Raw genomic sequence first — 23,527 nt, 5'->3', positions numbered from 1 at the left:
AATGGTATATTATGCAGCCATTAGAAAGGACAAAATAATGGCATTTGCAGGAAAATGGATGGAGCTAGAAGAAATCATGTTGAGCAAGGTAAGCCAAGAGGAAAGAGACAAATGGCACGTAGCATCCCTGATAAGTGGATGTTAAATCCAAAACCTAAGGTGATAGGACAAAAGTAACAAGGCTTAAGAAACAAAGGACTTCCACTCATCTGGTCAAATCATTACCAAATAACCCCATGCTGCTGATCACATATATGCTATATTTGTGCACACCAGAGGGAAACCAGGAGGAGGACACAGAACTAGAGGGAATCAGGGAAAAACATACAACACTGGGACCCATCAGCTGCACTGGACATTGATCAACTAAGCAACTCAATGGCAGTAATGGGAGGGAGGGAACAAGTGGGAAAGAAGGAACAGCTGATGCTATGCAAAACAAAAGAAATGTACATATCACCCTATGTGGAAGAAATAACTGTATGGCCAAGCTCATAGAACACATAAATACTATAGACCATGATAGACAATTTGCCCCATGAAAGTTAGAATGTGTTTGTGACTTTAACTAAGCATCACTATCCCACAATACTGTGAAATTTGGGAACTTATGTAGAGCCATGAAGGTCCATTGGCCAGGGACATCCACAGACCCAGGTGGACACCTGGGCAGGGGGTACCATGGTCCTGGAGCCCAAGGTCTGGCTGCGACCTCCCAGGTGCTGGGAGGATGAGCCAAGGCCCAGCACAGCCTGGGAGGCCAGTGGCCCCTTCTCTGAAGGGGACTGCACATCAGGGGACAGAACCCTCTGCTCACCCCAGTGTTTGTAGGGCACTGGAGACTCGTATGGCCACTTTCCCCAGGCCTTGCCTGTCCTGACTTCTTGACCTGGTGGCAGCAGGACAGCGGTCTCTGGGGCCCAGGGACATGCAACCTGCCAGCTGAGTCTTAGGCCAGAGTGGCATCCCAACAAGGGGAGGTGTGAAGAGCAGGCTGTGGCTCTGTCTGGGGGATGCAGGTCAGGACTCAGGGTGGGTGCTGGGAGGAAACAAACTCTGACCACAAAGGTAAAAGGTGAGCCTTCTCCTGGCTGCTTTGCATCTCAAATGATCCTGGTGCTGGATGAGGCCAGGGAGGAGAACAGGAGGTGTGTGTGTGGGGGGGGGTCATTTGCAAATCCTGAGACTACCTGGCATTTGGCCCTAGACTGAATGTGCTTGGTACTAGCCTTCTCCCGCCCCCCCCCACCAGAGCTGGGGTTTGCTGGGGTTCACTGTGTCCCAGTGATCCCCTGAATTCTCACGGGGGGGGGGGGGGGCAGATGGGAGGCCCGTGGCCAAATCCAGCCTGTCTGGCTGCAGTTATGACCGTTTTATTGAGGTACAAGTCACGCAGCACCGAACCATCAGTTTCCAAGCACTAGGTGCACTTAGAACAGTCACCAAAGGCACACAGCAGCACGAGCCAGACACTTCCTAGCTTGCTGGATGCAGCTTGCACCCCACCCTTCGGAGAAGGAGGAAGTGGAGGCGCAGAGAGGCCGAGCGAGTTGCCGAGGTAACACCTCAGCCTGGACTCGAACCCAGGGCTCAGAGAGCTGTTGCCTGGAAGAATCTGTCCCCAGGACATACTTTCGTCAGCAATGACTTTGGGGGTCCAGCTGAGCTTGGAGGAGCAGAGGTCATCCCTTACGGATCTTGACTTCGGCATACTCGGTGTTGTTGGAGTCCTGGTCCTGGGTTGTCCTGGGCTTCAGGCTGCCGAAGCTGAGGGAGGCATAGTGGAGCTCAGGCTCCTCCCCCTCGGTGGGCGAGGCCAATCTGTAGGACGTAGCCTCGTTAGGGGGCGTGGTCTCGTTAGGGGGTGTGGTCTCAGGGGGCGTGGCTGCGCCAGGCGGTGGGCCTTCTGGAGGGCTGCTTGACTTCAGGTGACCCTGACAGAGTTTGGGGGGCCGGGAGAGAAGAGCATCAGTCAGGTTTGGGGACCTGAGCACGCATTTATTTCCTTTCCCACTTCGTACACATTTCCTGAATATTCATTCACTCATTCATAGTTGTACTTTCCTTTGTACTTTCTTTTTTCTTTTTTCTTTTTTTTTCCTGTTTTTGAAATGCCGCAGGGCCTCGTGCAAAATAAATACAACACATCGGGGCTGGGAAGATGACTCGGTGGTAGAGTGCTTGCCTTGCATGCATGAGGCCCTGGGTTGGATTCCTCAGTGCCACATAAGTAGAAAAAGCCAGAAGTGGCGGCCTGTAGCTCAAGTGGTAGAGCGCTAGCCTTGAGCTGAAGAGCTGAGGGACAGCGCCCAGGCCCAGAGTTCAGCCCATACGACCACCACCAACAACAACAAAATACAGCAAATCAAGCCAGGCATCCATGGGCTCACGCCTGTGATCCTAGCTACTCAGAAGTCTGAGATCTGAAGATTATGGTTTGAAGCCAACCCAGGAAGGAAAGTTGTGGGGCTTGAACTCAGGGCCTAGCCACTGTCCTTAAACCTTTTTGCTCAAGGCTGGTGCTCTATCACTTGAGCCACAGCTCCACTTCCAGCTTTTGGATGGTTAACTAAAGAGTCACACTGACTTTTCTGCTCAGGCTGGCCTTGAACTATGATCCTTAGATCTCAGTCTCTTGAGTAGCTAGGATTACAGGTGTGAGCCACTAGAGGCTAGCTGTAGTTTGTTTTGGGGACAGTATGTTGCTAACTTTGCCCAGGCTAGCCTCATATTTACTAGCCATTGTCCCATCTCCTTCTTCAGAGTAACTGGAGTTAAGTGTGTCCAAGTACACCCTTTTCTATCTATTTTTAAAGGTATCTACTAGAAATGTTCACATTATACCTGGGGCCAACAATTGATTTCTAGTGGACAGTGCTATCTGGCCAGTCAGAGAAGGAATAAACCAAGAGCTGCTTGGAAAATTCTTTCCTCTCTGAGAGCACCTTCTGGAGAAAGTGAGTGCAGAGCAGAGGCCTGGTAAGAAAAGCCAGGACTTGGCTTGGAGAAGCCATGCCCTGAAAAGCTTTGCTCAAAAGGAGGATGACAGGCTTGGGGAAGCACTGGCTCTTGGAGAAGAAGTGAGGAACAGAGGGAGGCTGGATCACAGGCCTGTGGCTGCAGCAAGACATCTGGACCCAGGGGGAGTCAGAAAGAGGAGCTCAGTTGATTGTGTTGAACTGGATGGAAATGAGCCTCTGTCACTCACCAGGAAGAAGGAGCTCACTGCAGGATGGGCACTGTCCCGAAGCCTGGTCTTCCTCACTGACTTCCTCCTGCAGGTCTTCACTCTGGGTGAGGGAGAGCAGGACCTCCAGTCAGGCTGGTGTGAGGCCGGGGGGCAGAGCACAGAGGCTCAGAGACCAGGACAAGAAGTCAGTTGGTCATGCCATCCTCCTAGATGCTGGTACCCGAGCTGGGAATGGAGCCTGCATTTGGCCCAGGAGGCAGGGAGCAGGAGGTGGCTGCTCTGACCATGCGTGCAGACCCTGGCTTCCTCATCATGCCCCATGGTAGCGGCACCTCTGGGCTTTGAGTTGTGGAGACTCTTGGAGCTGTCCATCACCACCCCCACTTCGCCCAGCGGAGCCATCACTCACACGAAGAAGATGAGGCAGAGGCCGGCAGCAAGCAGGGCCGTGACTCCAGCTCCCGTGATGGCTCCCTGAACCATTCCTCTCCACATTCCTGCAGACAGCGAGATGTGGGATGATCTCCAGCCTTCCCCAATCTCCAGGACTAGATCCTTGGTTCTCCTCCCTTCCTGTGAGACTCCTGTGTGGCAGGAGTCTCTCCCTCTAGTCCCCCCCATCCCCAGCCTAGAAATAGAGGACCCATAGCTCCAGCCCCAGTTTCCCCTAGGTCAGCTCCACCTCTCCATCTCCAGATGTCTTCTAGAAGACACTCCAGACTCCCCTTCCCCATGCCTTGCCTTTTGTATCTTTTGGAGCTAGTAGCAGCAGGATCGGGGCACTCTGGGCTCCATATGCGTTCTGGGCCTCGCAGCTGAGCCTGAGGCTGGAGCTGAACCCCTGGCGGAAGCTCAGGGAGCTGTTGACCCATAGCCTGGCCGAGCTGGAGGTGACAGCGACCGAGGTGTTGCCGCTGCCCTCCGCCAGCAGCGCATCCCCCAGCCGCCACTGCAGGGTGGGGGGTGGCCAGGCACGGGAGGCGCAGGTACAGTGTAGCCACTCGGCCCCCCAGGAGCATGAGGGGCCTAGCAGCTTGAGGGGGCCTGTGTGGAGGAGCAGATGGGGATCAGAAGGGCTTCCCCCAGATGGGGACTGGGGTGTCCTGGTCCCAGGGCTAGGGGCGTGTCTCTGCACTCACTCTTCACCAGAAGGACCACGGAGGTGTCCTGCATGCCCAGTGGGTTCTGCACCCGGCAGACATATTCCCCACTGTCCTCAGCCCGCGCCCAGACCAGCCACAGGGTCTCGTTGCCGGAGGGCTGCGAGGGTCCCGAGACCAGGTCATTGCGAGCCCAGAGCAGCGTGGCGGGAGGGTGGCTGGCCATGACGATGCATGTGAAGCACAGCGACTCTCCCTCCTCCACTTCCAAGGAGGAGCCATTGGCCAGCACCTGAGAGCCTGAGGAGGCAGAGGGGAGACTGAAGCAGCACCCTCCCACGCCCTGCAGCTCTGTACTGAACCTCATAGCTGGGGCGTCTAGCTTTTCTCCTCTGTGTCCTGATGCGCTCCTGCTGGGTAGACCTTGCTCCACGGGGACAGTAGAAAGAGACACCATCATGAGGACACTGGAAGCTCGGGGGTCCCCTCTCCCCCCGTGCCTCCAGACCTGAAGCAGCACCCCACCCACACCAGGGAGCCATCCCAGGTTACCACTGGGCTCCCTGGGGCCTGATTCTGGGTGTGAGGCCCTCACAGTCTTCATGACAAAGTACCATGAGCAGGTGCCTGCGCAGTGGTGGAGGCGGCCCTGAAGCCACAGAGCGTCTAATGGAATCCCCAGAACTTCTGGGGTCCCACCTTCTGTCACTACAGTCCTGAGCCTTCCTCCTGAGGCCTGCCACACCTCTGCTGTCTGCTGAGTGGAGACGGTCACACTCACACTCATACACATGCTCACACTCACACGAGCAGACAGTCACTTACTCACTCACACATTCACACTCACACTCCCGGGGATGAGAGGTCACATCCTACCTGTGCCAGCTCCCCGTGTCACACTGATGCTCAGGTTCTGAGGTGCATCTGGGCAGACAGAGAGACAGACATCATCAGCCCCTTTCTCATTACAGGAGGTGGCTGTTGGTGCTTTCTACACAAAAACTTAGAGGAAGGGGGTGGAATTCAGCATGCTCTTTCTTTTCTTCCTGATCTCCGGGCTAGTGCAGTCCTGAGTGCATCTTCCTCTGCTCTCCCTGACCCCATCTCCCCTGCCCTTGCGGGCTCCCCTGTGACCTCACTGCCTGTGTATACCACCATGACCCCTGCTGCACTCACTGACCCCCCCCCATGAAGTCCCCTGAACTCCCCTACCCTTGTAGAGTCTCTTATATCCTCCCCTGCCCTTGCTGACCTTTCAGGTCCTCCCCAGACTTTGTGGGGACCCCCATATTCCCCTGAATTCAGGCCCCCAGGGGCCCTGGGACTCGGCCTGGCACTCACAATATACATTGAGCCGCACGGTTCTCTCCACTGTCACCCCGACTCCGGGAAAAGTTGCCTGGCAGGTGAGATTGGCCCCATGATCCTCCGGTGATGGGGTGATGGGGAGCACAGGGGTGGGGTTGGCCCCAGGTTCCAGGACCGTGGGGGACGACGACCTCCAGGAGAACACAGGGGGTGTCCCCTGCTCACAGGCCCACGGCACCAAACAGGTGATGTTGCTGCGGCGTCCAGACTGCAGGCTCTCGGGCACATCCACAACAGGGACCTCCGTGAGATCTGGGGGAGACACACCCAGGCTGGGGCCATCGTGGGAACAAAGCCTGTTCTTGGCTCAGGTCAGCCTGTCCCCCACCCCAACCTCCCCCCTGCCATGAAGACCAGAAGATCTGTCCCCACCCCGCGGGCCCAGAGACCAGGGGCCTCACCCATGTGGCCCTGTCCTGACCTGTGACCGACAGAGAGAGCTGCTTGTCTTTGTAACTGTGTTTCACAGAACTGCTCTGTATTCTGAAGAGGTATCTTCCAGTGTCCTTCCTCTTTGCATCTCTGATGCCCAAGGAGCAGTTGTTGTCCTGCGGGTCCCCGACCAGCTGGAATCGGCCACGGGTCTCCATATCCACGTCTCTATGTGGGTTGTTGGTGGCCACAGGAGATCCACGGCCTACATTAGTCCCATCCAGGAACCAGTAGCCAAAGACTGTGTCAGTGGAGCTCTGCAAACCAGAGTGGAAGAAAGTGCAGGGCACAAGGACACACAGACCCTCCTGCACGGTCACAGACTCCGGCACTTCCAGTGTGTATCTGTTATATGCAGCCCAGAAGCTTCTGTCGGGGACACCACCATCGTCAGCTTGGCTCAGCTTCCCCGGCTCCTCTGCCTGTGCCTGCTCAAGGGCCCACAGTAAGGGCAGCAGCAGCCACCACCACATCGCTGAGGCAGAGGGCTGCTGGCTGGGATCCAGCCAAGTGAGAACAGGGAAGTGATGTGAGAAGTTGGGGTTGTAAGTGACCTGCCTTAGTGTCAAGACTGACAGCCCCAGGGAACACACAGGAATGAGGAGCCAGGTGACCACAGAAGAGGAAGTTTATGCCCAGTCACTGTAAGAGAAACTTTCCCACTTCTGTCTTGTGCTCCCCAACCTCTGTCTGTGGCTTCACCCTGCCCCCACCAGGCCAGTCAGCACTTCCTGAGCACACTCAGTTTCCAGGTGAATCCATCTGGCAGGACTTGAATTCAGGCCTGGCAGGAAGGCACAGCAATTGGGGGAAGGTCCCCCAAAAGAATGACCATGACAACAACCCCACCAGCACCTGCTTCTTTTGTATAAGAGGAACCATGACTGAATTTATCTCTGCCTCTTGAGAAATTCTCTAAAGGAAGGAGGAGGTGGAGAAAATCCAGGCCAAGCCAGCATTTTCTGGAAGGGGCTGTGATACAGGCTTCTGTAAGAAACCCTATTACCCCATGCAGACAGCTGGAGAGTTCTCAGATAGGCATGGGTTCAGGATAGGGTGTGGCTTCTCCGGTGATTTGGGGCCTCTGAGCTTATCTTCTCTCTGTGGTGGTTCATCTCCATGGTCAATGCCACTGGGGTTAGCCTTGCTGAGATTAGTAAAGGGCGCTACAGGGCTTGTATGCAGCACTGGGATCTTGAGGGCTATGCCATAAACTGAGCAGCCATTTCTCCTACTCTCTGTTTCCTGCATGCCAGGAACTGAGCAGCTTTGCTCCCCTGGGTTCTGCCATAGGCCCAAAAGCAATGGAGCCATCTTGCCATAGAAGTCTGAAGTCTGGAGCCAGGACAAATCTTCCTTCCTTTGCCATAGTGTCTCCCAGGTATTTGTCACAGTGATAGGGAAAGTTGGCCACTTCCCTGCCCTTCCCCAGGTGTTCCTGGCGTGTACATGGAGCAGAGACAAAGACCCTGGCATGGGAGCACCAGCCACAAGATGTTGGCTTTACAGTCAGGGGATCCTGGCCCCCTCATCTGTCCCAGGAGACCTCTCAATTCCTGACCCTCCTATGGGAAGATGGAGGTCAATGTGCTCTGCAGATTCCCAGCTGGATGTTATGCATGCCATGAGGCCAGAAGTCCTACCCAGCCCATCCTCAGTGGTCTTATGAGACCTGCCCCCAGCAAGCATCTCCTAGGGCCCACATTTCCTTGTGGGTTGCAGCATCTGAGACTTCGCAACAAGGAAGTCAGATTCAGACTCTGTAGCCACACAGTGGCCAGGCTGGACCTGTGGCCCTAATGCCCGCTGTGCTGCCCAGGGAAAGGGCCTAGCCAAGCTGCAGACCTGCACAGCTAGATGCAGAGACTCGGGGAATGTGATAGGCCAATTGTGTCCATCTTCAAATTCACATATGGAAGTCCCAACTCTCAGGAACTCACAATGTGATTATATTTGTGTATTGTGTCGATAAAGACAAGCTAATTGAAAATGAGTTCTCGAGGGTGGATTTGAATCCAATACAACCTGTATACTCATTGGAGAGGAGGCAGGACCAACTACCACACAGGAAAGACCACATGAGAACACATAGAGAAGATGGCTGATCAAGGAGAAGGATCACAAGGAAAGTGAGTCCTGATCCCACCATGGCCTGGGACTTCCTGCCCTCCCCCCATCAAGTACTGGAGCATTTTGTTGCAGCCCATAATGGGCCAGCTAGTCTTCAGCCCTCAGATTGTCAGGGCAAGTCTGTTAAGAACAGGCTGCTCAGAGAATGCAGGAGAAAGAGACGTGAAGAGTCCCTGGCACAGGGACTCTGTCTTTGAATGGCTGCCACTTCATCCTTGCTCTCCCCTCCCCAGGTGGGACAGGCTGTCTGTGTTTAGTGGAGGGGAGGAATTGTAGTGAGGCAGACTCGGGAGGAGCACTGGCTGGTGACAGGGAAGCAGTGTGAGTCCACAGCCTGGCCACATCAGAGCTGAGTCAGGAGATGAGCAGGGAGCCTAATAGAGGGAGCTCAGATCTGTCTGGTGGGTGGACAGCTAAGCTGGGAGACAAGGTGACTCCAGACTAATAGGCAGGTCCAGAGCCATAGAGGAAACCCAAATGGGCTAACATGACACAAATATCTGCCCACACCAAGCATGTGGCCTATGAGGGCAGACAAACCATAAACAAAAATACTAAGGAAGTGAAGTCTTTTGAAAATATAATGAAGAAAATGTCAGGAAAATTAAACAGAATTTATCAAGAGGAAGGGATAGGATCATGGTTAATATATGAGGTATGGTTGCATTGGTATAAGTGCAATCCCAGGACGCTACCCACCATTACTGATTGGCTGGAGCTCACTGGACACCAGGAGGGGGCATGCACTTTCACCTCCTGATTGGCTCTGGTAGCTACCCATCAGCTCTTAAAGGCACACACTCTATATGGCAATGGGTTAGTCATATGCACAGCTGCTTGGCCAGAGAAGAGACATGTGTATTCTGATTGTCTGGAGAACAGACTTGGGTACTCTGATTGGCTGGCCCCACCTCCATAGCAGTGACCTGGTCAGCTCCAACTCCACCTCTTGGCCCCTTTGTCTTCCGTCAGATTCTTTATACTTTGTGATCCAGTATGGTAAGCCTGAACTCTTCTTCCTCCTCTTCCTCCTCCTCTACTATCCTTGGCCCTTTGTATTTCCGAATAATTCTGAGAATCAACATCTCAGTCTATCACATACATGTATATATTAACCTGTATCTACTTACATGCACAATATACATAGATACATATATTGTAGCTCGACAGGAATTATTTTGGTTTGGTTTGTTTTTATTCTGTGATTTGTGTTTTTTTTCTTTTAACTCTACTGTGATGATTTTAAATCAATATAGTAAGAATTGAGGAGGCATTAGATTTTGTTGTTATTTGGTTTTTGATTGGTCATGGGACTTGAACTCAGAGCCTGGGTGCTCTCCCTGAAATTTGTTGATCAAAGCCAGCCCTCTAACACTTTGAGCCACAGCACCATTTCAGTTTTCTGGAGGCTAATGGAAGATAAGAGGCTCAATGACTTTCTGGCCCCAGGTGGCTTCCATGGATCCTTGATTCTGTAATCTCTGACTACTGAGTAGCTAGGATTACTAGTATTACTCACCAGCATCAAGCTGTAGGTCTCTCTTATTTTATGGGACTTTTTTTCTTTTTTATTAAGATTTCACTTTTACTTATTTTGTGTTTGTAGAAGTGAAACCAGCACCTGTGCATGCTGAACAAGTGCTCTACTATGAAGCCATTTCTCCAAGGAAAGAACAAATAATGGGCTCAGGACATGATACACTGCATCCTGCAGGTTCAGTACTGCAATCCTGGCTCAGTGCTGGGAAGGTCTGATGGCTGATTGCTGGAGGGTTTTGTTATGGTTGTCATTTTGGTATTGAGGATTGAACTCAAGGCCGAGGTGCTATCTTAGATCTTTTTCCTTCAAGGCTGGTGCTCTCCCATTTAAGCCACTGTTCTACTTCCAGCCTTTTGGTGGTTAATGGGACATAAGAATCTCAGGAACTTTCCTGCCCAGGCTGGCTTGGAACCCTGATCCTCCAATGTAGCCTTCTGAGTAGCTAGGATTATAAGCATGAGCCACAGGCACCCGGCTCATCCTAAAGGATTTGTAAATGTTACTAAAGAGACTTTGCAGTGGGTGCTCTAAGCCTCTTTCTTACCTCCTCCTGGCTCCCTGGCTGAGGTCCAGATCTACAGCCTAGAGGACCTTCTGTGGAAATGGATTTCTGCGAAATTCTCCTCAGAGCCCCTGGGTCTCGGCATCCCAAAGACTGGGAGATGTTGAGAGCAGCATAATGGAGTTCTTCTGGGCAGGTCTCGGTGGACCTTGAGTGGGTGATGTGGGCTTGGGGCAGCTGAGGGCGGCCTTCTAGTTCTTCCTTGGTTCTGGGGAGCTAGCCAGCGCCTAGACAAGCTGTCCTGGGAGAGATGCTTGGCTTGGCCTTCAGATTCTGCATCCAAGGAAACAATATCTACCCTCTCTCATTCAGTCATTCATTCACTCATTTACTCAACACAGAGGTTGAGCACTGAGCAGGTGCCTGGTATAACGTGGCTGCTGTAGCCACAGCTGGGAGAAAAACCCAGTCCCTCACTGAGTCTGCCTTCCATCCCCACCCCTAGGAACAAGGGGTACAGGAAGGCTGGGGGCGTGGCCAACAGATTTGGCCAGGCTGGGCATGGCCACATGGGCCTTGAGTTTCCTAGGCAGGTGCTCTACTAGTTTGGCTATGCCCCCAGTCCCTTTTGCTTTCAATGTTGTTCCAGTAAAGTCTGGTCTTTATGCTCAGGCAAGCCCTGAAGCATCACTCTCCCAATCTCAGCCCACCAAAGTGCAAGGATGACAGATGTGAGCCACCATGCCTAGCTTGTTTTTATGATTTTGATGGTGGGATATCTGTGTACTGGGAGGTCAGCAGCACATCCCGTTTTCCATCTCACCCCTTCCTGCCTCTTTTCCTGCACTCCATAAGCAAGAAGGGTAGAAAATCCACGCAGTGGCCTGGGAAGGTGGTTCAGTGGTAGAGTACTTGCCTGGCATGCATAGGCCATGGGTTTGATTCCTCAGCACCACATAAGCAGAGTAAGCCAGAAGTGGCACTGTGGCTCAAGTGGTAGAGTGCTAGCCATAAGCTGAACAGCTCAGTGAGAGCGCCAAGGCCCAGAGTTCAAAGCCCCATCAAAAAAAGAAAGAAAGAAGGAAAGAAAGAGAGAGAGAGAGAAAGAAAGAAAGAAAGAAAGAAAGAAGGAAGGAAAGAAGGAAAGAAAGAAAGAAAGAGAAAAGTAAGAAAGAAAGAATGAATGAATGAGAAAGAAAGAACGAAAAGAAGGAAGGAAAAGAAAACCCAAGCAGTCACTGCAGCCTCCTGGAATACTACTCTGTAATCAAGAGGCACACACTCCGGAAGCTTGTCCCTACTTGTTCTCAGGGACACCCTTCTTTCTAAAGAAGAGTCGAGCAAAGAGGCACAGAGTTATTCAGAAGGCTGAGGAGCAGGAGGATAGCCAGTTTGAAGCCATCCTAGATGACATAGTAAAACCTTGTCCCAGACAAACAAACATCCCTATGACTCCCAAGAGAATTAGGAGAAGGGGCTTGATTTAGGCTCCAGAGTGAATTATCAGCCTGGTGGGCTGCACACTCACCAGGGCCCAGACCTTAGGGTCGATTTTGCTGTAATGAAGGAAGGTGCTGGGCTGGGAGACCTGGGTTGTGCACTTCTCTGCCCGAGGCAGATTTCCTTAACCTCTACATGCTGTGGGAATAAAGCCCGCCTGGAAGCACTGCTGCCCCTACTCTTTCCTAGGCTCCAGACCTCATGACTCTGACTGCTGACTCCTGAGCCTTCCCAACTCACATGACCACGACTGTGAGGCAGAGGGAAAGTAGAGCCTTGGCTCTGATGCTCAGGTCTACTGCCATGAAAAAGGCTGTGGAGAAGCAGCCCTGGCCTGTGTGGGAGAAACAGGTGAGGTTAGCCTGCAGGCATGGACGGGGGGCTAAAAGGGGATGGGCTCGCTATCCCCCCATGGTGTCTGAGCCTCATTGTGATCCAGGCCTTCCTATTCTCCCTTGTTTTCCTTCCCAAGCCAGCCACAGACCAAGGACTCCTGTGATCGGGGATTCTGGCTGCCTGTTGGGCCTGCAGGAAACCAGCCTGTCACTATGGTCCTGAGCCTTCCTCCTGAGGCCTGCCATACCTCTGCTGTCTGCTGAGTGGAGATGGTCACACTCACACACTCATACACTTGCAACACATGCTAATACACTCACACTCATACACACACGCTCACACTCACACATACACACACACCCTCTTACACATTCACACTCACACACCCAGGGATGAGAGGTTCCGTTCTACCTGTGCAGGCTCCCCGTGACACACTGATGCTCAGGTTCTGAGGTGCATCTGGACAGACTGAGAGACAGACATGGTCATCCCCTTTCCCATGACAGTAGGTGGCTGTTAGTGCTTTCCACACAAAAACTTAGAAAGAGGAAGGGAGTGGAATTCAGCATGCTCTTTCTTTTCTTCCTGATCTCGGGGCTAGTGCTGTCCTGAGAGCTTCTTCCCCTGCTCTTGCTGACCCCCATGACCTTCCCTGCCCTTGTGGGCTCCCCACATCCTCCCCTGCCATCATGGGGTCCCATGACCCGCTTTGCCCTCACTGACTCTCCATGTCCCCTTCTGCCTTTGTGGACCCACAAGTCCCCTTCTGTCCCCACTGACTCCCATGTCCTCCTCTGCCCTCACTGACCCCTCTGTACTCATTGGGTCCCATGTGCCCCCTGCCCTCACAGAAACTCATGTCCTCCCCTGACCTTGTGGGGTCCCCCATTTGCCTCTGCCCTGGTGTCCCCAGGGGCCCTGAGACTTGGCCTGGCACTCACAAGATACATTGAGCTGCATGGTTCTCTCCACTCTCACCCCAACTCCGGGAAAGTTTGCCTGGCAGGTGAGATTGGCCCCGTGATCCTCCGGCGATGGGGTGATAGGGAGCACAGGGGTGGGGTTGGCCCCGGGTTCCACGACCATGGGGGACGACAACCTCCAGGGGAACACAGGGGGCATCCCCTGCTCACAGGCCCACGGCACCAAACAGGTGACGTTTCTGAAGCGTCCAGACTTCAGGGTCTCGGGCACATCCAGGACAATGACCTCCATGAGCACTGGGGGAGACACACCCAGTCTGGGGCCATCGTGGGGACAAAGCCTGTTCTTGGCTCAGGTCAGCCTGTCCCTCACCCCTACCTCCTCCCTGCCTTGAAGACCAGAGGACCTGTCCCCACCCCGCGGGCCCATGGATGGGGTCTTCCCCCATGTGATCCTGTCCTGACTTGTGAGCCACAGTCTTGTCTTTGTAACTGAGTCTCACAGACTTGCCCTGTATTCTGAAGAAGTATCTTCCCGTTTCCTTCCTCTTTGCATCTCTGATGCCCAAGGAGCAGTTGTTGTCCTGCGGATCCCGGACCAGCTGGAATCGGCCACGGGTCTCCATATCCACATCTCTATGTGGGTTGTTGGGTTGTTGGTGGCCACCAGAGATCCATAGCCTACATTAGTCCCAGCCAGGAACCAGTAGCCAAAGACTGGGTCAGTGGAGCTCTGCAAATCAGAGTGGAAGAAAGTGCAGGGCCCGAGGACACACAGACCCTCCTGCATGGTTACAGACTCTGGCACTTCCAATGTGTATATCTCATGTGCAGCCCAGAACCTTCTGTCAGGGACACCATCATCAGCTTGGCTCAGCTTCCCCAGCCCTCTGCCTGCACCTGCTCGAGGACCCACAGCAAGGGCAGCAGCAGCTGCCACCACATCACTGAGGCAGAGGGCTGCTGTCTGGGATCCAGCCAGGTGGGAGCAGGGAAGTGAGGTGAGGTGAGAAGTTGGGGGTGTGAGTGATCGGTCTTGATGTCAGGGCTGACAAGCCCCATATGACATGCCGGAATGAGGAGCCAGTAGACCACAGAGGAGGAAGTGCATGTCCAGTCATTATTAGAGAAACTTTCCCACTTCCCTTCGCAGATGGGGCCATAATACACCAAGAAGGACGAACACTGTGCTCCCCGCCCTCTGTCTGTGGCTTCACCCTCCATCAGGCCAGTCAGCACTTCCTGAGTACACACAGCTTTCGGGTGCTCTAGGGAATCCACCTGGCAGGACTTGAATTCAAGCCTTACAGGAAGGCAATACATTTGGGGGAAGGTCCCCTGAACCAATGACCATGACAACAACTCCACCAGCAGCTGCTTCTTTCTGTACAAGAGCAACCTTGACCGATTTCATCTCTGCCCTTTGAGAAATTCATTAAGGAAGGAGAAGATGGAGAAACTCCAGGCCAAGCCATCATTTTCTAGAAGGGGCTGTGATGCAGGGGTCTGTAAGAAACCCCATTACCCCATGCAGACAGCTGGAGAGTTCTCAGACAGGCATGGCTTCAGGATAAGGTGTGGCTTCTCGGGTGATTTGGGGCCTCTGAGTTTATCTTCTCTCTGTGGTGGTTCATCTCGATGGTCAATTTGGCTGGGGTTAGCCTTGCTGAGATTAGTAAAGGGCTCTTCAGGGCTTGTGTGCAGCACTGGGATCTTGAGGGCTATGCCATAAGCTGAGCAGCCATTTTTCCCACTCTCTGCTTCCTGGATGCCAGGAACTGAGCAGCTTTCCTCCCCTAGGTTCTGCCATAGGCCCAAAAGCAATGGAGCCATCTTGCCATAGAAGTCTGAAGTCTGGAGCCAGGACAAATCTTCCTTCCTTTTCCATAGTGTCTCCCAGGTATTTGTCACAGTGATAGGGAAAGTTGGCCACTTCCCTGCCCTTCCCCAGGTGTTCCTGGCGTGTACATGGAGCAGAGACAAAGACCCTGGCATGTGAGCACCAGCCACACAATGTTGGCTTTACAGTCAGGGGATCCTGGCCCCCTCATCTGTCCCAGGAGACCTTTCAATTCCTGACCCTCCCATGGGAATATGGATGTCAATGTGCTCTGCAGACTCCCAGCTGGTTGTCATGCATGCCATGAGGTCACAAGTCCTACCCTACCCATCAACAGTTTTCATTCTGAGACCTGCCCCCAGCAAGCATCTCCTAGGGCCCACATTTCCTTGTGGGTTGCAGCATCTGAGACTTCGCTGCAAGGAAGTCAGAGTCAGACTCTGTAGCCACACAGTGGCCAGGCAGGACCTGTAGCCCTAATGCCCGCTGTGCTGCCCAGGGAAGGGGCCTAGCCAAGCTGCAGACCTGCACAGCTGGATGCGGAGGCTCAGGGAATATGATAGGACAATTGTGTCCATCTTTAAATTCACATATGGAAGTCCCAACTCTCAGGAACTCAGGATGTGACTTTATTTGTATATTGTGTCAATAAAGAGAAGCTAATTGAAAATGAGTTCACAAGGGTGGATTTGAATCCAAAACAACCTGCATACTCATTGGAGAGGAGGCAGGACCAACTACCACACAGGGAAGGCCACATAAGAACACAGAGAGAAGACGGCTGATCCAGGAGAAAGATCACAGGAGGAGTGAGTTCTGATCCCACCATGGCCTGGGACTTCCTCTCCACCTCCACCCCATCAAGGACTGGAGCATGTTGTTGTGGCCCATAGTGGGCCAGCTAGTCTTCAGCCCTCAGATTGTCAGGGCAAGTCTGTAAGACCGGGCTGCTCAGAGGATGGAGGAGAAAGAGAAGTGAAGAGTCCCTGGCACAGGCTCTATCTCTGCATGGCTGCCACTTCATCCTTGCTCTCCCTTCCCCAGGTGGGACAGGCTGTCTGTGTTTAGTGGAGGGGAGGAATTGAAGTGAGGCAGACTCGGGAGGAGCACTGGCTGGTGACAGGGAAGCAGTGTGGGACCCAGCCTGGCCAGATCAGAGCTGAGTCAGGTGATGAGTGGGGAGCTCAGATCTGTCTGGTGGGTGGACATCTAAGCTGGGAGGCAAGGTGAACCCCAGACTAATGAGCAGGTCCAGAGCCATAGAGAATGAAGGAAACCCCAATGGACTAACATGACACAAATATCTGTCCAGGGAATAGAGAGCATAAACAGAAATACTAAGGAACTGATGCATTTTGAAAATGTGATGAAGAAAATGTTGGTAAAATTAGCAGAGTTTATCAAGAGGAAGGGATTGGATCAGGGTTAATGTATAAGTTGTGGTTGCATTGGTGCTGGTGTAATCCCAGGGTGCTGCCCACCATTACTGATTGACTGGAGCTCACTGGACACCAGGGAAGGGGCATGCACTTTTAGCTCTTGATTGGCTCTGGTGCTATCCGTCAGCTCCAAGAGGCACATACTCCAATTGGCTATGGGATAGTCCTGTGCACTGCTGATTGGCTGGAGAAGAGACAAGTCTAGTGTGGTTGTCTGGAGAACAGACTTGGCTACTCTGATTGGCTGGCCCCACCTCCATAGCAGTTACCTGATCAGCCCCAACCCCAGCTCTTGGCCCCTTTGTTATCAGTCAGATTTTTTTTGTTTGTTGGTTGGTTGGTTGGTTGGTTTGGGAGTCTGAACTCTGGGCCTGGGCACTGTCCCTCAGTGATTTAGCTCAAAGCTAGCGCTCTACCACTTGAGCCACAGCGCCACTTCCAACTTTTTCTGTTTATTTGGTGCTGAGGAATTGAACCCAGACTCTCATGCATGCAAGGCAAGCACTCTACCACTGAGCCACCTTCCCAGCCCCATTTAGTCAGATTCTTTATACTGTGTGATACAGTATCATAAGAAATGTTAGTCTGAACTCTTCTTCCTCCCTTCCTCCTCCTCTTCCTCCTCCTCTTTCCCCTAATACTCCTCCTCTTCTTCTTCCTCCTCCTCCTCTGACTATCCTTGGCCCTTTGTATTTTTTAATAGATTTGAGAATCAACTTCTTAGTTTATCATACACATGTACATATTAACCTGTATCTATTTACATGCACAATATACTTATACATATATACATATATTGTAGTTTGACATGGATTATTTTATTGTTTTGTTTTTTTATTCTTTGCTTTGTTTTTTTTTTACTTTACTGGGATTATTTTTAATCAATATATGGTAAGAACTGAGGATGCATTTGATGTTGTTCTTGTTTGTTTGTTTTTGGTTGGTCATGGGGCTTGATCTCAGGGCATGATTTATTCATCTAAGACAGCCACTTTCAGCCACACACCACTTCAGTTTTCTGGATGCTAACTGGAGATAAGAGTCTCATGGACTTTCCTTCAATCCTTGATCCTGTACTCTCAGCCTCCTGAGTAGCTAGGATTACAGGTGTGAGCCACCAGCGCCAAGCTTCTGGTAACTTTTATTTGTTTTTGTTGTGGCAGTTCTAGAGTTTGAATGCAGGGTCTCAAGCTTACTCAGGTGGTCATCTAAGCACTTGAACCATGCCTCCAGTCCTGCTTTTTGTTGGTTAATTGGAGATGGGTTCTCTTAAACTTTTCTGTTTGGATTGGCTTCAAATAATAATCCTCCAGGGCTGGGAAGGTGGCTCAGTGGTAGAGCGCTTGCCTTGCATGCTCAAGGCCCTGGGTTCGATTCCTCAGCACCACATAAGCAAAAAGAAAAAAGCCGGAAGTGGAGCTGTGGCTCAAATAGTAGAGCGCTAGCCTTGAGCTGAAGAGCTGAGGGACAGCGCCCAGGCCCAGAGTTCAGGCCCCACAACCGGACCCAAAAAAAAAATAATAATCTTCCAGATCTCAGCCTCCTGAGTAAGATCACAAGCATGAACCACTAGCACCTACTTTGTCTTTCACTGAATATTGTTTTAGTATAGTATCCTCCTGCCTCAGCCTTCCCAAGGGCTGGGACTACAAGCATACACTGTCATAAATCATTTCAAATAGCTACCATTTCTTTACATTTTTAAATGTGGGAATATTTTAAATCCTCTCTTTTCAATATTCTGAATACACATTGCTCTGTCATCAGTGACCATGCAGAAAAACCTAGAGGACATTTTGTTTTTCAGTCATGGGGCTTGAACTCTGGGCCTGGGCACTGCCCTTCAGCTTTTAGCTCCAGCTCTACCCCTTGTGATATAGAGCCATCTCCAGTGTCCGGGTGGTTCACTGGAGGTAAGAGTGTCATGGACTTTCTTGCCTGGGCTGGCTTTGAACTGTGATCCTCAGATCTCAGCTTCCTGAGTAGCTAGGATTACAGGCATAAGCCACCAGTGCCCAGCCCAGAGGACATTTTTAAGTGAAATAAACCAGGCACAGAGGGAGACACATCCTGCACAATCTCACGCATATGTGATTTTAAAACATAAACTCACAGAGGTGGAGGGTAGGATGGGGTTGCCAGGGTCTGTAGAGCTGGCGAACAGAGGAAAGATCCAGCAACAGCCTAGAGGTGCCATGTGGCTGGGGGAAGGGGCTGTAGCTTCCCCCTCCCCTCCCCCCCCACCCTCTGCCCCGTGGAGGCCAGGATCCTTCCATCCAGGACCAAGCCTCTCTAGCTTGTCACGTGTGAGTCTGTATTTCTGCATACTCGCTCTGCATGGCAGGCTGGCCCTGTGGCTCCTTGGGCTTCCTCCCCTGAAAGCTGAGCGTCGCGTAGTGGATCTCATCTACCTCTACGTAGTGGGCATCACCTTCCTTGGAAGAGGAAACCTTGGGAGGCTGGCACAGGAAACTGTCCTCTGCTTCAGATTTGGTCTTGGGGCCCTGGGGGCAGAGCATGTGGAAGTCAGAGGAGGACAGGGGAGTAGGATCAGGAAGGGGGTTCCAGTGGACTGGGGGTCCCTTCATCCACACATCCACCAGAAGACTCTTAGATTGGCTCAGCAGAACATAAAAAATCAGTAGTTTTACTAGACGCTGAAAGAAGGAAGCAGGCTAAGAAAGAAATTCGAAAATCAATTCTATATACGAGAGCCTCAACCACAACCACAAATACTGAGGAATAAACCTAACCAAAGAGGCTGAAGTAACTCTACAAAGAAAACCACACAACCTTGAAGAAAGAAACTGAAAAAAAGGTACCAAAAGGTAGGAAGGCCTCCCCTGCTTACACACCTCACCTGCCCCAGGAAGGAACCAGACCCCATCCCTGCCAACTCCTTGATTTTAGCCCAATTAGACCCACTGTGGACTTACAGGACTGTAAGACTACATATATATGTATATGTATATATATATATATATATATATATATATATATAGGTATATGTATACACACACACACATACATATATTTTTTTTTCCGGTCATGGGGCCTGAACTCTGGGCCTGGGCACTGTCCCTCAGTTCTTCAGCTCAAGGTGAGTGCTCTATCGCTTGAGCCACAGCACCATTTTCAGTTTTCTAGTGGTTTATTGGAGATAAGAGTCTCATGGACTTTCCTGCCCAGGCTGGCTCTGAACCAAGATCCTCAGATCTCAGCCTCCTGAATAGGTAGGATTACAGGCGTGAGCCACCAGCACCCAGCTGTAAGACACCTATAGGGTCCTGCCCACAGCACGCACCCGCGAAGCCACTCCCACACCTGCGGGGCCACGCCCATAAATGTACATGTGAGGCCCCGCCCTCACCCACAGCACGCACATGCGAGGCCCCGCCCACACCAGTCACTCACGAGGCCTTGCACATACCTCGCACCCGCGATGCCAGGCACATACCACACACCTGCAGGGCCACCCACACACTATGTCCATGCGATACCATTCCCACACCATGCACATGTGAGACCCCGCCCACACCACTCACCTGTGGGGCCCCGCCCACAGCATGCACCTGCTGGGCCACAGCCACATCATACACATGTAAGGCCACACCCGCACCGGGACCAGTGCTGGAATCCGTGACACAAGCTGTGACTGCCGCTGGCCTTGCTGACTTCCTCCTGTAGGACCGGACTCTGAATAAGGACACAGGGGGCTTTTCAGGTTGGCCAGGCTGGGGTGCAGCGGGCAGAGCTTCACCTCTACCCCAGTTCCCCATTAAACCCTTTGAGGCAGGTGGAGATGGGGGGAGGGGTCCTGGGCCCGTCCAGAGGCTCCAGTGTTGAGAAGGGAGGAGCACGGCCGCCCCCCCTTCGAACCCTCGGGTATCCAGGTTCTTCCAGCTGTGGGCTCTGGGCTCTGTGTCCGGCTTTCCCTCCCCGCACCCCAATACTCACAGGAGGAAGAGGAGGCAGATGCCTAAGAGGAGCAGGATGACTACGCCGGCGCCACCAGCAGCCCCCAGCAGCATTCCCGACAGAGACTCCGCTTTGCCTGGGGAAAGAGGGGCCTGTTTTGTGGATTCCCCTCCAGGACTTTCCTTCCTTCCCCCACCTTAGCCCTGCTGGACCCCAAACTTAGACTTTGCAGACCCCTTGTGTCTGGAAAGTGCTAGCTGGCAGCTTGTCTTCATTGAAAATTATTATTATTGTTGTTGTTGTTGTTGTTACTATTTGGTGGTGCTGGAGTTTGAATTCAGTGGCTCACTCTTGCTAAGCAGGTGCCCTGTCACCGGAGCCCCAACTTCAGCAATGGCCTTGCATTTTTGCCTAGTAGGCCTCTGAGGGGGATCCTCCTGACTAGGCCTCCCCCCTAGCTGCAATCTCAGGCACCCTCTACCACACCCAGTTTGTCTGTTGAGATGGCACTGGACATCATAATATTTTTCATATTGATCGCTGAGTTGGTTGGTTTGGCCAGGGAAAACTCCAGGCCTCACAGCTGGGCTCCTCTTTGAAGCTGAGTGAGGCGGCTGACTTTGGGGTGGAGTGAGGCTTCCCTCCTCCAGCCCTTCTCCAGCCCAGCGGGCACTCACTCTGTGGGGAGATGGTCAGGGACACGTGCTGGGCACCCAGGACGTTCTGAGCTTGGCAGGTGAACTCCCCACCCTGCTGCAGGTTGACTGGAGAGAGGTCCAGCATGCCTGGGTCAGAGGGCTGAGTGGGGCACAGGCTCAGGTTACCCCAGGACCAGCTGAGCTTGGCAGGGGGGTGGCCATCTGCAGAGCATAGCAGGCGAAGAGCCTGGCCTTCTTGAACCGAGACAGATGAGCCATTCCTGAGGGCTTCCGGGGCTGCAGAGAGACACTGGCAGTCAGATATACAAGAGAGAGGACAGAAGGATGCTGGGGGCCAAAGAAGGAAACGTTCACACATATGCACACATACACATATGAATGCATGCACACACTTGCACACACGTGCATACATGAACACATGTGCACACACAGAGAGGTGGACAGAACCATTCATTGCCCATTTCCATTGATAAAATAAAACCAGAGCCCCCCACTCCATTGTCCATGGATGCTCCCAGAACTAGGGCCCACAGGGCTGTGGGCAGCACTGTCCTAGAGCCCAAGGATGGGCTCAGGCAATCAGGGGACGAGCCAAAGCCCAGCAGAGCTGGGTGCAGGATGTCCACGCATGTCCACGTGGCTGTGTCTCCTCCACAAACAGAGACTCTGGTTGTCCACACGTGTCCACATAGCCATGTCTCCTCATGAGCAGAGCCCCCACCCCCCACTCCCCACCCCGGGCTGGGTAGAAGGAAGACCAATGAGAACACACAGGTGGATGAGGACAGGAAGGCCCGTCGAAGGCCTGCAGTGTGCCTGTCTCCCTATTCCTATGCTGGCGGAGGGCCATGGCCAGAAGTTGGGGGGGTGAAGGGGAACATGATGATGGGTGAGGAGGACCACATTCCTGAGGTAGGGTGGGTTGGGTCCCACCCTGCCCGCAAGGCTCCTCCTACCTGAGCTGGCTCCTTTGGACACTGCCATCAGGGTCAGGTTCTGTGGGGAATCTGAGATAGAACATGGCAGGTGCATCGGTGGTGTGGCCAGCCGGACATCTGCCCTCCATCCCCAGGAGGTATGTAAGTGGGGAGCAGTGGGGCTGCATCCTCCTTCCTCCTGTGCCTAGCCCTCTTGCCCTCTGTCCCCCCCCCTCCCGCAGCATGTCTTCTCCACCAGATGCCCAGGGGCCTAGCCCAGCTCTCACATAAGATGCTGAGCTGAATGGCCGCACTCCTGGTCACATTGGCTGCAGGCAGGGTCACCTGGCAGGTGAGGTTGGTGCCATGGTCCTGGGGTTGGGGGGTGAAGGTGAGCACTGCCGACTGGGTGACCTGGGGACCCAGGGGGGACACGGAAGCCAATCTCCAGGAGAAGATGGGGGGTGCCCCCTGCTCACACGCCCAGGGCACAGAGCAGGTGATGTTACTGGGCCTGCCGGCTTCCAGGGTCCCCAGGAGAAGGATGTTAGGGGTGCGGTTCAAGGCTGGTGAAGAAAGGGGACACACGGGTCAGTAGGGAGACCCTGAGGAAGCTCACACTCTGACCCAGCTCCTCCTGGGAACCCCTCGTGTTCTCCCCCGCCTCCCCTCGGGATGGGGTCCCATCGAATCCTCCCTGTGGCCCCCACAATCTTTCCCAGGGTCCACCTGGGGAGGGGACTTACCTGTCACTCTCAGGGACAGTTTGTTACCAGTATAAGTCCATTTTATATTCCCTCTCTCTACTCGGAAGAAGTACATCCCCTTGTCTTTCTCCCTGGCGTTTCTGATGCCCAGGGAGCAATTGTTGATCTTGGGATCCCCGAGGAGGTGGAATCGACCCTTTTCCTCCTCATGCACCTGTTGCGCTGGGTCATTTGTGGCCACCAGAATCTTCAGCTTTTCAGACTTGTACCAGTAGCCATGGACTGGCATCCAGTCCATTTCCTCCTCCCCGGGGTAGGAGAAGGAGCAGGGCACATGGACACAGAGGCCCTCCTGCACCGTCACCTGACGCTGTACCTGCAGGCTGTACAATTCATTCTGCTTCTTCCTCCACTCCACCCCCACGCACCCCCACAGTTTCAGCAGCAGCAGCAGCCACATGTCCAGCTGGTGCAGTGGGCTCACCATTTGCAATCTGTTTTTCTAGGCTCTTCTTTGAGGAACCAAGTACAGGGCTTGGAATAAGAGCTACACAAAGGGGAGGAGGAAGAGGAAGTGGAAGGGAAGAGGGAGGAAGCCTTAACCCAGGCACTGTCAGGGCCCCATCAGCCCTCCACCATCCACGGGCACCCCTGGACCCTGACACCAGAGGGAACCACCCATCCCCTAACCCACCTCCTCCCTCCCTAGTGATGTTCTTCCTTCATGGGGGGACATTGCTAGCATTGCAAAAAGCAGGTCCCCTCTGATGGCTCCCCAATGGACTGTGGGTGTTGGTGAAGCCAAGGAGGAGGTGAGAGGCCAAGAGAACCAGGAGGCCCCATCCAGTGAGCCACAGCCCCTCCTCCATCCACCTGGACACCATTCCGGTGGAGTCAGCGAGCACTGGGAAGGAAATAGTCATTGACGTGGGTGCATTGGGAGCTGCCTATGGCAGGAAGCTCGGTTGGGTCTGGGGGTGGTTCTCAGGCTGGGTGCGGGGCTGCACTGGCCCATGACAATGTATT

The 23,527-nt window shown here is 53.1% G+C and overlaps 2 protein-coding genes and 1 long non-coding RNA gene across 7 annotated transcripts; 1 reads left to right on the top strand and 2 right to left on the bottom strand.

The window, feature by feature from the left end:
- Positions 1 to 1,353: 1,353 nt before the first annotated feature.
- On the bottom strand, positions 1,354 to 13,647 carry LOC105994262 (myeloid cell surface antigen CD33-like). 5 transcript variants are annotated; one of them, XM_013027681.1, is made up of 9 exons: positions 13,534 to 13,647; positions 6,080 to 6,134; positions 5,632 to 5,910; positions 5,167 to 5,214; positions 4,330 to 4,590; positions 3,932 to 4,234; positions 3,600 to 3,687; positions 3,209 to 3,290; positions 2,598 to 3,137 (listed from the first exon to the last, which is right to left on the bottom strand). In XM_013027681.1, the coding sequence occupies exons 1-9, from the start codon at positions 13,645 to 13,647 to the stop codon at positions 2,865 to 2,867; spliced, it is 1,503 nt and encodes a 500-aa protein (XP_012883135.1). In that variant the 3' UTR covers positions 2,598 to 2,864. The 5 variants fall into 5 exon arrangements, with proteins under 5 accessions (XP_012883132.1, XP_012883135.1, XP_012883131.1 ...); XM_013027678.1 differs by lacking the exons at positions 2,598 to 3,137; positions 13,534 to 13,647 and adding an exon at positions 1,354 to 1,934 and having other exon boundaries at positions 6,080 to 6,642; XM_013027677.1 differs by lacking the exon at positions 13,534 to 13,647 and having other exon boundaries at positions 6,080 to 6,642.
- Positions 9,782 to 12,394, top strand: LOC105994305. The gene is made up of 3 exons (XR_001175495.1): positions 9,782 to 9,934; positions 11,952 to 12,113; positions 12,235 to 12,394. It is a non-coding gene; the product is annotated as an uncharacterized LOC105994305 (long non-coding RNA).
- A 4,701-nt stretch (positions 13,648 to 18,348) lies between the features above and the next one.
- LOC105994269 (sialic acid-binding Ig-like lectin 12) lies at positions 18,349 to 23,019 on the bottom strand. The gene is made up of 7 exons (XM_013027692.1): positions 22,541 to 23,019; positions 22,082 to 22,360; positions 21,834 to 21,884; positions 20,896 to 21,153; positions 20,258 to 20,354; positions 19,846 to 19,996; positions 18,349 to 18,804 (listed from the first exon to the last, which is right to left on the bottom strand). Exons 1-7 carry the CDS (start codon positions 22,986 to 22,988, stop codon positions 18,601 to 18,603), a joined length of 1,488 nt encoding a protein of 495 aa, XP_012883146.1. The 5' UTR covers positions 22,989 to 23,019; the 3' UTR covers positions 18,349 to 18,600.
- Between the last annotated feature and the right edge of the window lie 508 nt (positions 23,020 to 23,527).

Source organism: Dipodomys ordii, unplaced genomic scaffold (genome assembly GCF_000151885.1).
Source record: "Dipodomys ordii isolate 6190 unplaced genomic scaffold, Dord_2.0 Scaffold105, whole genome shotgun sequence".
Taxonomy (NCBI): Eukaryota; Metazoa; Chordata; class Mammalia; order Rodentia; family Heteromyidae; genus Dipodomys; species Dipodomys ordii.
The sequence above is the reverse complement of the archived record's forward strand: the minus strand, read 5'-3'. Positions and strand labels throughout refer to the sequence as shown.